The sequence below is a fragment of the Onychostoma macrolepis genome, chromosome 22, assembly GCF_012432095.1.
Source record: "Onychostoma macrolepis isolate SWU-2019 chromosome 22, ASM1243209v1, whole genome shotgun sequence".
Classification (NCBI taxonomy): domain Eukaryota; kingdom Metazoa; phylum Chordata; class Actinopteri; order Cypriniformes; family Cyprinidae; genus Onychostoma; species Onychostoma macrolepis.
This window is the reverse complement of record NC_081176.1, coordinates 3,322,704-3,338,506: the sequence shown is the minus strand read 5'-3', so window position 1 is coordinate 3,338,506 and position 15,803 is coordinate 3,322,704. Positions and strand designations below refer to the sequence as shown.

General features: G+C 35.0%; 2 protein-coding genes across 2 annotated transcripts; both read left to right on the top strand.

The window, feature by feature from the left end:
- The first annotated feature begins 1,520 nt into the window (after positions 1–1,520).
- LOC131530813 (natural killer cell receptor 2B4-like) lies at positions 1,521–9,862 on the top strand. The gene is made up of 6 exons (XM_058761277.1): positions 1,521–1,634; positions 3,486–3,815; positions 8,103–8,396; positions 8,524–8,628; positions 8,744–8,805; positions 9,573–9,862. The coding sequence occupies exons 1-6, from the start codon at positions 1,586–1,588 to the stop codon at positions 9,618–9,620; spliced, it is 888 nt and encodes a 295-aa protein (XP_058617260.1). The 5' UTR covers positions 1,521–1,585; the 3' UTR covers positions 9,621–9,862.
- A 4,060-nt stretch (positions 9,863–13,922) lies between these two features.
- Positions 13,923–15,485, top strand: LOC131530147 (natural killer cell receptor 2B4-like). Its single transcript, XM_058760269.1, has 4 exons — positions 13,923–13,957; positions 14,460–14,783; positions 14,967–15,257; positions 15,343–15,485. The coding sequence occupies exons 2-4, from the start codon at positions 14,561–14,563 to the stop codon at positions 15,483–15,485; spliced, it is 657 nt and encodes a 218-aa protein (XP_058616252.1). The 5' UTR covers positions 13,923–13,957; positions 14,460–14,560.
- The last annotated feature ends 318 nt before the right edge of the window (positions 15,486–15,803 follow it).

Genomic DNA, 15,803 nt, shown 5'->3' with positions numbered 1-15,803 from the left:
ACTGTAATAACCACAGAGTAAGCAGAACAGATTGAACAAAACCTGACTGAGTTGTGTCCCAAATTACATACTATAGGCCTACACTGCACTTACACTCACCTGCCACTTTATTAGGTGCTCCTGTTCAACTGCTCAGTAAAGCAAATCTAATCAAAGAGCCACTCGTTACAACTGAGGTAGGCCTGTGCAGAAGATCCGTCCTGCCTTGCTTAGTTGGGGACACTTAATAATTGTGTGTAATTTGGCAATATTATTGACTTACTTGCACACTATGAGAACTAAACCAAAGTCCTTTTAAGGCAAGTCATTTCACTTTGAATGGCCTCTTGGGCATGCAAGTGCAGCTCCTATCTCTTTGAATGAGGAAACATCAGATTCTCCAAAGCTGTTCACCAAGCTTACGATTAAATTTCATATTTGATATCACCAATGAAATCTGACAACAACTGTCTCATAAATGCTGTTCCTCATGCTCAAATAGCGTAAAAAAGCGTATTTTTTAGGCAAGATTAGCCAATGCACATGTGCAGTCCTAGCACACAGCTCATTCAAGATGGCATGCAAGTTTACTGAAACTACAGCGTAGTGTCTATACCATGAACTTAAAATACCTTTGAAAATCCAGTGTTTAGTTGATCTTGATAAGTGCTCATTTTCACAGTTGTAAACATGACGGCTTTCTTCATCTATGAGGTATTTTGGCATCACAGTGGCTTTGTTTGTCAGGCAGAGCATTAAAAGAACACGACCCATCTCTCCTGGAAATACTGTAAAATTCAACAAATCGGATGATGACTGTGAAACTCCTGAAGTGTTTTCCTTTTTGTGATGTGAAGGCATGGTCATGATGCAGACCACAAAACAGATCTGACCCAGTTAAAAGTATAACACAGTTATAAAACACCTCCGACCTGTGAATCATCTTCATGTGTTTCATACATCAGTTTTGATGGATTGATAAAGTAATTTATTTGTAAAGCAGTTTTATCTAGACAGGAAGGACTCTGTGGTTCATAACAGAATGACAGGAAGAAGCTCTTCACTTTCAAACTAAACACAACATAAAACAAATGGGCATTCTCAGCTATAAAACTATTTGTCCACAGAGAGATCAAACCACGTTTCTGTAGAAATCAGACCACAGCAGGTTTCAGTTTGACTCAGATGATGATCTGCTTGTGTCACACACAATGTGAGATGATTTTAAAGTTTGTTTTGCAACTCACAACAATTGAATGATTATAAAACTATCTTAAAATCCATAAGTTTATTTACCATTAAATTTAGATTGACTATTCCAATAATCACACAATATTCTACTCTTCTACCTCTTCTACTGTTACAGATTTAACAAGAGTAGTTCCTTTTAAAACCATCAACGTTAAATTATAAAAATTAAGAATGATAGAAGTCTTAATAAGAGCAAGATTTATATGTAACTATAGACTATATAGCATATGTAGAGTGTGTGCTTGTACATTAGGTGGGTCAAACTCTGCTGTGGGAGGATTCATGAAGCAGACGAACAGCTTGAGTGTTTTCAGCAGATGGTCTTATTAGAACAGACAGTGAACTGCTGAAGAAAATGTTTCACATGTTTGTTTTGCTCTGCTTGTGCTGGTGGCGTATGATTGGTAAGTTACAAAAGCAATTTATTTTATTTTATTTCAGTTTCAGGGTAATAAACCTAATAGTTAGAGGATTTGAATTTGGCTTTTTGACCTAGTTTAAAACAGATAATATTGTGAGGCCTATCGCTACAAGTAGTGACGCTACTAGTTTAACTACATTTCTCAGTAGCGTGTCGGTAGCGTCACTGCTTTCTGAATCAAATAGCTTTTCGGTAGTTAAGCTCTTTTTTTGATCAAGTAGTGCGGTAGCGTCAACAAAAGCTAGCGTTACATTTTCCAAAGAAAGCATTCTGAAACTCAAGCTCAAATCAGAAATATAACAGCTACGGATCACTGATCCTGGATCAGTACGTGACGCCACAGACACTGAAGCTCGTAACGCCATTGGCTCCTCAAACTGTCAGTCAAACCTCATTATTCCTCCCGCCTCTCTCGTGAATGAAGTGCGGCGCACATTTTGGAGCATCTCAGCTTGTTTGCAGTCTGAGGTAAATAAAGAACTGTTGATTGAATAAGTGCAGCGGTTTCTTTTCTCAAAAAACACTTATAAAGGCTAATGCTTTTTTTTTTTTTTTTTTGGCGGAGCAGAGAAGAGTTTCTCTAGCATTTGTCGTCAAGTCACAGCCAAATAGCTCGTGCAAAGCGCTGAATCTTTCATAATATGATACTTTGGCCAAATAACAGAAAAAAAACTGAACGCCCACATAATGACAGAAAACTGGGGAAAACGGGACACAAGTCAGGAAAAAAAAAAGCTTCATATTTGAACTTGATTTTGGTGAAATGTTTATATTAATATCTAATGACACATGCAACGATGCAAATAAACATAGCCTATCTGTAGGCCTAAACATCTATATGGTAACACTATACAATACGATTTCATTAAAATACAATTGTTACAGTATTTATTAATCTTTGTTAATGTTAGTTAATGAATAGTCGTTCATTGGTAGTTCATGTTAGTTCACAGTGCAATAACAAATGTTAACAAACAACTTTTGATTTTAATAATGCGTTAGTAAATGTTGAAATTAACATTAAGATAAATGCTGCAGAAGTATTGTTCATTCTTAGTTCATGTTAACTACACTAGTTAACTACTGAACCTTATTGTGAAGTGTTACCATTTATATAATTGTATCTGTATACAATAAAGCCACAATACCAACTACCAATAGGAGGTTTCCGGCAGACAGCAAAAATGTCTTTTGCCTATGTCACAATTTGAGGTCAATCCGGCCCTTGATTTGATACTGATTATGTTGCCAAATTGGTTTTGGAACAGCTGTTGAATAAACAATTAAACTGAACATGCCTGTCTGTCTGCTTGACTGACAGTTTTATTGATCACTGAGAGAGCATTGACTTGGTATGATATTGGTTCAATATAATTTTTTTTTAAATAGCTTGGATGTAGTAAACTACTTTTGCCATGTTGCCGTAGCTTAGCTTGATACATTTCCCAGGGCTGTAGCTTTAGTGTAGTTAAGCTTCATTTAAAGAAGAGTAACTGTTAGCTTAGCTCACTACATTTTCAAAGTAGCTTGCCCAACACTGCCTATACTCTAGATTCAGGTCCCTTTTCAGGTTTGCCTCTCAGTGAGCCTGATTTAAAGTGAAACTACTCGAAATATCCAGAATTACTTACACTCATTTCACTTGGCTGCAAAATAAATTTTAAGTTACAGGCAGATAACACCTTAAAGACTGAATAATTAATTTACATAACAGTCTGTAATTTGTTGTCAATGCGTTTTCTTTTGCATTTCTGTTGCCATTTGAGATATTCCTCAGTTCACATTTAGAAACAAGAACTGACTTAAACCAACAAAAGTGTGAAATCTGTTCCAGTTTGTTCTCCAGGTGTGTTTGGTGAGTCAGTGTCAGTGATTGAGGGAGATTCTGTCACTTTAAACACTGATCTTACTGAAATACATGAAGATGATGACATACTGTGGAAATATGGGTCTGAAGACTCTCTCATAGCTGAAATCAACAGAGGGGACCAAATCTTCTCAACATTTAATGGAACTACTGGGAGATTCAGAGACAGACTGACGCTGGACAAACAGACTGGATCTCTGACCATCGCAAACATCACAACTGAACACGCTGGACTTTATGAAATACAGATAAGTGGAGATAAGCTGTCATCAAAAACATTTAGTGTTTCTGTCTATGGTGAGTATTCTTGTTTTATTAAAGGAATACTTTGGGTTCAAAACAATTTATGCTTATTTGACAGCATTTGTGGCATAAAGCTGATCACAAAAATAATTCGTCCCTTGTTTTCTTTAAAAAAAAAAATCAATCAAGTTTATGGTGAGGCACTTACAATCAGGGACGTGCAGAGAGTTCCTCAGGGGCAGGGGCTCAAATGTAAAAAAAGGGGAAATATGAGGAGAAAAAAAATATATAGGTCAAAAGATTGGATACATTACTATTTTATATTTTTTGCAAGAAGTCACTTATAGTCATCAAGCCTGCATTTATTTGATCAAAATTCTACTTATTTACTTAATGCATTTTATGCAATGCTGATTTATTAGCAATGTTGAAAACCTGTGATACTTTTTTCAGGATTCTTTGATGAATAAAAAGTTAAATAAGAACAGCATTTATTTAAAATATAACTTTTCTAACAATATACACTATACCGTTCAAAAGCTTGAGGTCAGTATTTTATATATATATATATATATATATATATATATACAATATATTTTTTAAAGAAATTAGTTTTTATTCAGCAAGGATTTGTTAAATTGATAGAAATAGTGATAAAGATTGACATTTAAAAAAAAAAAAATCTATTTTGAATAAATGCTGTTCTTTTTAACTTTTCATTTATCAATGAACCCCAAAAAAGTATCACTGATTCCAATAAATAAATAAATAAAATAAATAAATTAAGCAGCACAACTGTTTCCAGCATTGATCATGAATCAGCATATTAGAATGATTTCTGAAGGACCATGCATTGAAGAATGGAGTAGGCTAATAATGCTGAAAATTCAGCTTTGAATAACAGAAATAAATTATATTTTTTAATTATTAAAATAGAAAAACAGTCTTTTAAATTGTAATAATAATTCACAATATTAGGCTACAGTTTTTTTTTCTGTATTTTTGATCAAATAAATGCAGGCTTGATGAGCATAAGGCACTTTCATAATGCTGCATAATTATCAAAAATGGTAATATAATAAAGTCCTTTCACGTCACCATTTCGCCAGCCTACACTTCACATAATAAGCCTGTAGGTGGCACTTGGGCTTAAATAACTATGATAGTTTCATCAAATATAAGTGAATGTTTTTATACAGTCTATGAAGTGAATTGAATAGCCTACTGATTACCAATATTGCGACTTTTAGCGCTGCAAGGTTTTGTGCAGTGCTTTTGTAGTCATTTAGCATACATTTTCCCAGCGAAGTAATTTGATTTATAAAATGAGACAAACCACAGATCCAGATATATCCGCAAGATCCACAAATAAGCTCGTCTGTCCCATGTCATTTTCAACCGATGTATGAATAAGAACAGAAAATAACCGCTCCACTTCACATATTGTCCAATGAAATTTGAACTTTTTGTGCTAGATCATGATTGGTTAGTGTATTATACGACAAACGGGCATTGATGAATTATGTAATATTCTAAAATATACAATATGTGGATTTTTAATTAAATCGACACACTATAGCTTTGATTATAGATGAAAAATGTTTAAAATATTGTTTAGTTTATTTTTTTCCTTCCGTCGACTTGGTCGGTGTCATTTGTCGTTTCGTTTTGCTTAATCTTAATAAAGTGATAAAGACTAGAGTAAAAGCCTGCCATACTTTTTTATTGATATATTAAAAAGAATTTTAACATTGACAAAACATAGGTAACATTAAAGGTCTACTGAAGTGCCTTGAAATGCACAGCATTATGTGGTGTGTGCTAAACGTATAGCCTAATCATTTTCACAAATACACGCCGTAAAATAAAAAGATATAAAATAACATGAAAACATCCCTTACGAAAATTAACCGTGGTTACAACCAAAAAAAAAAAAAAAACATGGTTACTATAGGTAAACCATGGTAAAAACAAATTAAACATGTTTTGCTACACTAACCATAGTTTAACCATGGTATTTGAAGTAAAACTGTGGTTATAGGCTACAACTGGAAATAAAAACGCCCCCCCCAAAAAAACACGGTTAGCCAACTATAGCCTACTTTTACTATAGTAATACCATGTTAATTTTCGTAAGGGACTGTGTATAATAATAATATCCGATAAATGTTTAAATAGATTATGACATTTACATCACAAAAATATCAGGGAGTGATATTTATTTGATGTGAAGGAGGGTTGCTGTAAGCCCCATCAGAACTGGGTTGCGGTGCAGGGGGACGGGACTAATGACAGGTCATTGAAGCCTAAGTAGCCTAGCCTATCTGGAGTGCATATAAATATGAATATTAAGCTTGATGTTTCATACAGGGCCGTTTCTAGCCATTTTGACGCCCTAGGCGAAATCCCTATTATTATTATTAAAAACGCACACCTTTTAGACCAGTTTCACATTAAACATGATTTCTCGACTGCCACAAATACTGCCTAAACAAAATACTGATTTTGTGCACTTTTTATGTACCAATATTTTAAATTGGCCTTTGAACTTGCATGGCAAAAAAAAAAAAAAAGAAAAAAAAAGAAAGAAAGAAAAAAAAAGAGCCTTACCTTGCCAAAACACTGACAGAACCCATTGATCTAATGGCATTGTTGCGCGCTCCAAATCCAAATGCAAACTTTGCATGCAACAATCAGAGGCAGCAATTGACAGCGCTCTGATCCAATGGCATTCAGGCATGGTCAGAATGACAGTAATCTAGCCCAATGATGTTGGGGATCCAGTGGGGGCGGCAGTCATATTTCAGGGCGTCCGTGCCACTCGATTAGTTACTGTTTTGTAGAAGTTGTCATGTTAATTAGAATTCAAATGCATTTTGTTTTATTGACCACAATATCATTGCTATTTGTCCAAGAGGGGCACTTTTGAATAATTTTGAAAAAGGGCAGGGGCTCCTCGAAATAATATTTTTAACATTTGATACAATCACACTTCCTTAGATCGATGATTAGAGCGTTCAGTGCAGCACAGCATCAGCTGCTGAGTCACACTCGCTGACTCAATTATCTGGCAAATTCTCTCATCAGAAACAACAAAGTGCAGATGTGCGTAGCCTAAGAATGTAAGTTAAGATATTCATTTCACAGTGTAAACAGCTTCAGTGATTTTAATGGGAGTTTTGAATGAAAATGTGCTTTGATAATGTAAATGTTCTTGCTCTCTGTAAAATGATAGTGATAATGATGCCCCTGAACTGACTAATGTTCTAGAAGGCCTTTCCTCATTCTAGAACATATTATTTAGAACCAATTTTACCATAGAACCAAGTTGACCAACTGAACTTCCTCTAATGGTAACTTTATATAATCATGCCGTGATTTCTCACGTACACTTCGTTAGAATAATAATATAATAATCAGAGGTTGAGGCTCACCCGAATTTAGTTTGGTCAACGACACACTGTTGCTCTAAATGGAAAACCCATTATTAGCTTCTACAATCTAAGTATACATGACTAATGCCAACGTGTTAGTCAGAACTTTAAAACATAATTTTAGTCCGTTACTAACCTGAGTGTAGATTTGCGGTGTTATGGATTTAACATAATCTACTAGAGTCGATAATCTCACAGTAAATTAAATCCAAGAATAAATTCAAATGTAACAATTTATAATCAGTCAGGTAAATATGTATTATTCCAATTACATAGTCAACAACTTAGAGATATCAAATGAAATCTATACAAGGCATCAAATTCTCAAAGATAAATCTAAGAGTAAAAAATCCATACTTGACTTTAGAAATCTACATAGTATGGAGTGTATGGACACACTACGGGCTCATCTGGTTACATGAGCGCACTGATCTTCTTGCAGTATCTCTTTAAGTACTCAGACCAAGACAAACATTCTCCAAATGGAGACATGGAATTTGAATTGATCAAGTCCTTGACGTGGAGAGTATACACCTTTTGGGGAAATTTTCATGAAAGACACTGGGAAATTATATGCAAATTGTTTAAGTATTGCGTCTACACTATTAAAACATTGAACATTTCACATTTACGGATAGGACACATTTACTGCCACTGTAAGTGTAAATCACACATTTTTGCTTTTCTACTGAAAATAAATGTGATTTTAGTGAACATTAGACCTCAGATGCTTTAGATTGAGCTGTACTGAACTCTGAATATTCCTTTAGCTATTTACATACTGAAACGTTTAATCATTTTATAGTTTGAGATCACACAAACACTCACTGACTGTCAACATACTAAAATACATAACCAAAAATATTGTTGTTCACATTTATTTTGTCTATTCTCTAATATTTTACAGCTCGTCTGCCCACTCCTAACATTAGAAGAGATTTTTCAAAAAATCTTTCATCGTCATCATCTTCATCACAGCAGAATTGTTCATTGTTGTGTTCAGTGGTGAATGTGAGTCATGTGACTCTCTCCTGGTACAAAGGACACAGTTTATTGTCCAGCATCAGTGTGTCTGATCTCAGCATCAGTCTCTCTCTACCTCTGGAGGTGGAATATCAGGATAACAACACCTACAGCTGTGTGCTCAACAATCCCATCAGCCACCAGACCACACATCTGGACATCAGTCAACTCTGTCCAGGTATGTCAGCAGTGATATTAATGATTATTTACTGAGCTGATCTCTGTTTTTCACTCAAAAATAAAGTATCACTGAGATCTCAGTCTTGTTTGACATCAGACTGACAGAATCATTTTGTCCATTACAGATCAAGGCCTACCCTTATTTTACACAGCGCTGATCTCTGCTGCTGGATCTCTGATTGTAGCTGTAGTCGTGATGTGCTGCATCTGCAAGAAATGTAGAAAAACAGGTCAGAAATTCAATTATTAACTACAAATATTAACTTCATATGAGTCAGATATACAGATTACTGTACAAGTGCAAGCTTTGTTGTTGTAACACATTTATGTTCAATGCTAATGCAGTTGAGACCCGGAATGAAGACAGAACTGATTCAGCGTTGTGTAAACCAACAACACGAAAAAAGGTAAGAACATTCATGACTGTGTTGCAAGAAGAGTATTGCAGTCAGTTAGTGTGATTCAAGCAGCTGACTGAAGCTTTGTGTGTAACATTCATCAGATGGTCAGTGAACAGACATCGGGTTTAGCAGTTTTAAGCATGTTTTAACCAGTTTACATTAAATGTATTTACTGTTTGCACCTTATTGTAAATATTAATATACAGTAAATCCATTTTGCAGGGCTATTTTCATTGTTGCAGACCTAAATAAAGTTAATTTGCATGAATTTAAATGTATTAACAGAAACTATTGCAGTTTTCTCAATCCCCATTCCATTTATGACATACATATCATCTCATTGATGACAAACTTGTCTTCATAGTGATTATCAGTGAAGTGATTGGACATCATTCATTTGAATGAGTTACCAATAAGGGACAGCATTGCAACAGAGTTAAGTGCTAGTGGTGATAATAGAGGTGCAAACACCGATCCGTCTGCAGATTAGCAGCACTAACTAATAGATATTGTCCAGATGAAAATACACACTTCAAATCCATCAATTTCCTCTAGCTGCTCTTCTTGTGCTTCTTTGTTGATGCTACAGTTGTACATTGTGAAATAATCAAGAGACATTCAGAAATATTTAATAAAATAAATTATGAAAAAAAACGTTTTTTTTCTGCTCAACATAGTGGGATTGATCTGCAGTTAATTTCCACTCCAGAGAATTTGAAGAAAAATTATATTACTAGTTTCAGATTCCTGACTGAGTTTGTGTTTCCTTGCAGAAATCAAAGTCGGATGCTGTGTATGAAAATGTCCCCAAAAAACGATGATCAAATACTGTATCTACTGGAACTGATGGTAGAGTTAAATACTGGACACTAGTGCCTTGTAGGTTGTCTCTTGTTTTCACTCTTTGCATCAAATCTTGCCTTGTGTTATGTTGGCAAATGTCGCACAAGCACATCATCACTCTCTAATGTCCAAAGCAGAAAATCACAGATTTAAGAAACCACTAAAGAGCCTGGCTGCTGTGCTGAGGCCTATTTGAAGAACAAACAGAGTTCAAAACAGCTTACAGCAAATTACAATAAAATATATGTATTTTTCTCAATTGTCATCCTGTCGTGCTTGAGTTTTATAACTGTGGATATTTAATGATAAAGACAGACAGTCATTATTACCAATAGATTAACTCATCCTTTGACGGATATTTACCTCTTTCTACTTTGATATTAATTTAACTGTTAAATGGTGCCATCTGAAGGCTAAATGGGATCAGCAGCTAAAACAAAATCATAGCATTATGAGCACAGTGCACACGAAAACGGACGAATTTTATGCATTTTTCCTGTTTCTGACATTAGAATTCATAATATGAAACAACATTCAATGTAATGTGGACAGATTCATTCACAAAGTGGTCATCACTGGTTCTGAAGCTAATCAGAAAATAGCGATATGAGAAAAGACAAATATAACAATTAAAAGCTGATTCAACTCAATTCATTCAGCAATTCAAGCAGAAAATAACATTGTTCATTATGTCATCAGCAATCACCTGTTTTGGTGAGCAGCTGAACAGCTAACACTCAAGAGAAGGACAAAACTGACGGAAATGTAGACGGAAAATCTCACCTTCAGTTCCTGTGGTTGTTGTGAAGTTCAGACACAAACTCATGATGATGACTGCTGAAGAAATCTGCACCTTCTCCAGTTCCTGCAGTTAATATCACAAACAATTTGATAAATGAATGTCTACAATTAGCAGCTATGTGGTTAGTAGGGTGTTCTGGGGGATTTTAGTACATGGGGTGCTTTGAGTAGATGCTACTCATGATGTTGCAAGCTCTTTTTTATCCATTTTATAGCATATGAATGATTGAACCCTTCTCTGTGGACACACTGTTTTAGATGTAGTGAGAAGACGATAAGTGTCATAGATTTCACATAATAATGATAAAATTAAATTGAAGGGGATAATTGTGTTAAATACATTCTATTATTAATCCCTCATAACATTTACAAAAGAAAATATTTTTATTTTAAACCTAATAGCAGTTACAATTGCTGGACATATTTTAATCCCATGTCTCAAGAATCAGTGTTAGGCTAATTAGAATAAAATACATGTATTTACCATTTAAAGGCTCCTTTTACTTACTAAAAAGTTATATTTCAATTTCATTAAATCAGCAGTGTGTTATGCTTGTCATTCTGTCATGCTCATGTTTTTTGTAGAGCAACTGCTGTTACATTCTTCCGTAGGGGGTAGAGGAAGCAACACTAAAAGTTAACAGTAATTAAAACCGTGTTTGTGGCTCCAAAATGTCACAAAAGCAGAGGTCAGGTGCAACAAGGATTATTAGTATAACAAAATAACTTCAGGAGTGGGAAGAGGCCAAAATAACAAACAAAACGGTCAGTATCTAATACAAGGAAATCACTTGCCTCTGTGTAACAGTGTAAATCACATCCGTTACAGCCACCAGAACAACAGCAACACATATTCTTGCTATTCAACCTGAAGACAGACCTGGATATTTATAAAGACAGACAGTCATTATTAGTAACAGATTGACTGATAATCAGTTTTACTGATATCCTTGACTTAGCCTATATTTACACCGTTCTACTTTGGGCCTCAGTTGTCTGAAATTAATTAATGAACTGATAAATGGCGCCGTCTGGTGTGTTTTTTAAGAACAGCAGCTAAAGCGGTATACAGCTCTGTGAGCACACACTGCACACGAAAGCTGAATAATTATATGCATTTTTTATTTCAAGCACTAACACTACTTCTGAAGAAAAGGACAAATGGATTTTCAACGGTCGCTTTGTCGCGTCCAGTGTAGAAACTGTGTCGCATTCATTGCATCTTTTTTTCATACAATTAAGGTGACTGGCAGTTAGTGAAAATGGGTGCTTTCGAAGCACTGCTTCACGAAACCTTTGCGAATCATTTGTTTCAAACCAGTGGTGTTCAGAGCGTGTATCAAAGAAGTCATGTGATTTCAGTAAACGAGGCTTTTTCCGGAATAGGCTATTTCGAAATTGCAGTGGTTCTCTCTGTGAACCCTCTGTGAACCCATGCATCACTGAACTCGCCCCTCAACGACCACTGAACCAGTCTCTATATGTACCTGATCTCAAATCAGTTTAATAAATTTGTAGGCATTTTAATGAGACATTTGTGTGATTAAAAGAAGAGGTGTAGTTAATAGCCTACTATCTTGGCCTGTTTAGACAAGCCCAGCAAATGAATAAAAGGACACATTCTACAGACTCTTTATTTTAATGGTATTTGATGATTTGTTAACTGCATCTGATATATTATATTTTCAATAAAACATTTGCAATATATTGGTAATAAAAGCAGTTTATGCATAGTTGCATCAACGTTTAGTTGCAACACCGTTGTTTACCAGCAGGCGTTACCAGCATGTGGCATATTGCAAGTGCTTCAAAACAAATTTTGCCAAAAAAAAAGCTGTTCAAATGATTCAAAACTTCGGAAATAAGTATTCCCGGAAGAAGAAGAAAAAGAAAAAAAAAGGGTCGCGTCCGGTGATAAAGCCCTGAGGGATATCACCTATTTAAAGGGCTTGGAAATGTATTTCTTATATTTCTAGATATTTGTCCAAATCACACCTGCAGTGGCCAGTCAAGTGGGGCTACTAAATAAAACTTTTACAAAATATCTTACGGTTGACATAAAGTAATAAATCAAAAAGGTTGGATGCCATTGTGTGTGTGAGGACACAACCACAGCAGCTTTCAGTTTGACTCAGAAGATAACTTCAGTAGCTTCAGTACTGTGAGAAGCACTATTTTAACTGTGTATTTTTCCCATACACTTAAATTGAGATGTGAACACAACCATTTTAAATGAGGACATAAAATGAGGACATAAACTGGTATGACATAAGGTGAAGGTGACTTATGAGGACATTGCCCCATGTCCCCACTTTTCAAAACGCTTATAAATCATACAGAGTGAGTTTTTTGGGGGGGGAAGTAAAAATGTACAGTTTTCTGTGAGGGCTAAGTTTAGGTGTAGGGTTGGTGTAGGGCAATGGCACATACAGTTTGTACAATATAAAAACCATTACGCCTATGGGATGTCCCCACTTTTCACAAAAACAAATGTGTGTGTGTTCGTGTGTGTGTGTGTTCGTGTGTGTGTGTGTGTGTGTGTGTGTGCATGCCCGTGCGCGTGTGTTTCACATGGTTTCTCACTGCAGCTTCCCGTATGAATATGATATTCAATTAGTTGACATCAAAATGTAAAATGCAAAAGGAGAGCTGTTGACACAATTTCACCTGTTCCAGTGGAAACCAAGTACTACATTTAGTATGTGAAAACGTTTTTTTCCCCCCTCTAACTTGATAAATGTTTTAATTTCTTTTTTCTCTTTCTTTTTCTTTTAAAATAACATTAGCATACTATACATGTAATATGAGTTAAATATGACTGTTGTGTTTGTATTGCTTTTCTCTTTCTCTGACGAGTGTCTTATCATGGCTTACTGGTTCCGCAGATTAAAGCGTCTTAAAAGCTGCTCAAAGCAGCAGGACAGGAAGAAGCCCCTTCACCTACAAACTAAACATACAAGCTCTAAATGCTCATACAAGATGTTTGTCCACCCAACAGATCAAACCATGTTTCTAAAGAAAAACAACCACAGCAGCTTTCAGTTTGACTCAGAATATAACTTCAGTAGCTTCAGTACTTTGAGAAACACTATTTTAACTGTGTACTTTTTCCATACACTTAAATTGAGATGTGAATAAATATACACAACCATTTTAAAATCACTAGAGTTAGGTTTGATTTTACTGTACCAAGAAATGTAGTTCTTCTTAGCATAAATATGTGACATTGTCAGGCAACTTACCTTTTAAAAACTATCAATGTTACGCGGTAAAAATGAATGTTAAAAATTAACAATAAAAGTCTTAAGACTATATATAACTATATAAAATCTGTGTACAGAGCATGTGCGTGCATTACGAGGGTTGTCAAATTCTTTTGGGGGAGGATTCACACCGTTCAACAGTTCTGTTGCGTTTGTTTTAATCAGTTTGAGTCTTATCCGCAAAAAGTCTGAGCAACTAAAAATGTTTCACATGCTTATTTTGTTCTGGTTGTGCTGCTGTCATCTGATTGGTAAGTTACAAGAGCATTTTGATGGTGCTATTTATTTCCCTTTCAGAGTAATAAGGCCTTTCTACAGTTAAATTAAATTATTTTCAGCTACTGTGTTCTCTCTCTTACTGTTTTAGAAATATTTACTTAATTTCAATGATTACAAATGCAAATCTCCCCAGCAAATTCTAAAAATAAATTAATAAATTAATTAATTAAATCATTTGATCTACTTCTGCATTAACTGTTAGTAACTACAAATGACATGGAAATTCTGTAATAGAAAATATTAACTGATTATTTAAACTTGTACTTTCAAGCTACTTTCACACATTTATTTTGCTCTACAACAGATCAATTTAAAATACATTAAAGATAAAATCTGATCCACACTGTCTGATAATATGTCACCTTTTGTTTTATCTTGCGTCTCTGCTGCTGTTATTCATTTCACATTTAATTGTTACAAACTGATTTCATACTTTGTAAACCAACAGCTAACAAATCTTCTTGTTTTCTGCAGGTGTGTTTGGTGCCGAAACAAATGAAACACAGTCAGTGACGGAGGGAGATTCTGTTACTCTACACACTGATGTTACTCAAATACATGAAGATGATGAAATAATGTGGAATTTTGGAGCTAAAAACACTCCAATAGCTAAAATAAACAGAGCTTCTGGAATCTTCTTCACATGTAATGATGGGAGATTCAGAGACAGACTGAAGCTGGACGATCAAACTGGATCTCTGACCATCACAAACATCACAACTCAACACGCTGGACGTTATGAAGTAAAGATATTTGCAGCTAAACTTTCATCAAAAACATTCAGTGTTTATGTCTATGGTGAGTTGAGATAATTTTTCTCTCTGTCACATATTTTATTTTATTAATTATTTAAATAAGGAAATTTTCATATAGACACACTCAGTCCCCGTCAGCACTAAATATTTACTCAACCCATTGAACCAAAAAAAAAAAAATTGTTTAGATTTATTAATATTTATCATTATTTTCTCATATTTTCAGCTCGTCTCTCTGTTCCTGTCATCAGCAGTAACTCTTCACAATGTTCTTCATCATCATCATCATATTGTTCATTGTTGTGTTCAGTGGTGAATGTGGGTCATGTGACTCTCTCCTGGTACAAAGGACACAGTTTATTGTCCAGCATCAGTGTGTCTGATCTCAGCATCAGTCTCTCTCTACCTCTGGAGGTGGAATATCAGGATAAAAACACCTACAGCTGTGTGCTCAACAATCCCATCAGCAACCAGACCACACATCTGGACATCAGTCAACTCTGTCATGCATGTTCAGGTACAGCAGTGCTGATAATAGTGTTTATGTTCACATTCACTTACATTAATGCTTCTCTTAATAATCACAACAAACTCTCCTTCAGGTCCTCCAGAAGACTCTGTATCTCTGATAGTGTTGATTGCTGCTGCTGCTGGATCTCTGTTGATTGTCGCTGCAGTCGGGATCTTCTGCATCTGCAGGAAACACAGCAAAACTGATCAAGAAGGCAAGTGTTACCGCTTTTAACCAATAAATAATACTTTGAAAATATACTCTAAATATTTTAGTCAGTTGACAGCCATAATTATCATTTATTCATTTTGATAATTTCTGTAGTTAATACCCTTAAGTTTCTATAATGAAAAAATAAAAAATAAAAAATAAAAATAATATTAATGTGCAGCTATGAGTATAATCTGTCAAACACCAAATCAGATTGCATGTCTGTATTAAAATTTCTATGAACGATGACATGTTGAACATGTTGAGTTTCAATGCCGTTTAAATTTTACCATACAAAGAATCCAAATTACTCAAACATTCTGTCTGGGTTTGATTTATAAA

What these genes read in the sequence shown, in the direction of transcription:
- LOC131530813 (XM_058761277.1), top strand. Translation starts at nt 1,586, where the DNA reads ATGTTTCACATGTTTGTTTTGCTCTGCTTGTGCTGGTGGCGTATGATT. An exon ending in GTGCTGGTGGCGTATGATTG is followed by an intron (nt 1,635 to 3,485) that starts GTAAGTTACAAA and finishes AATCTGTTCCAG; the next exon opens with TTTGTTCTCCAGGTGTGTTT. An exon ending in CATCAGTCAACTCTGTCCAG is followed by an intron (nt 8,397 to 8,523) that starts GTATGTCAGCAG and finishes TGTCCATTACAG; the next exon opens with ATCAAGGCCTACCCTTATTT.
- LOC131530147 (XM_058760269.1), top strand. Translation starts at nt 14,561, where the DNA reads ATGTGGAATTTTGGAGCTAAAAACACTCCAATAGCTAAAATAAACAGA. An exon ending in ATTCAGTGTTTATGTCTATG is followed by an intron (nt 14,784 to 14,966) that starts GTGAGTTGAGAT and finishes TCATATTTTCAG; the next exon opens with CTCGTCTCTCTGTTCCTGTC. An exon ending in ACTCTGTCATGCATGTTCAG is followed by an intron (nt 15,258 to 15,342) that starts GTACAGCAGTGC and finishes ACTCTCCTTCAG; the next exon opens with GTCCTCCAGAAGACTCTGTA.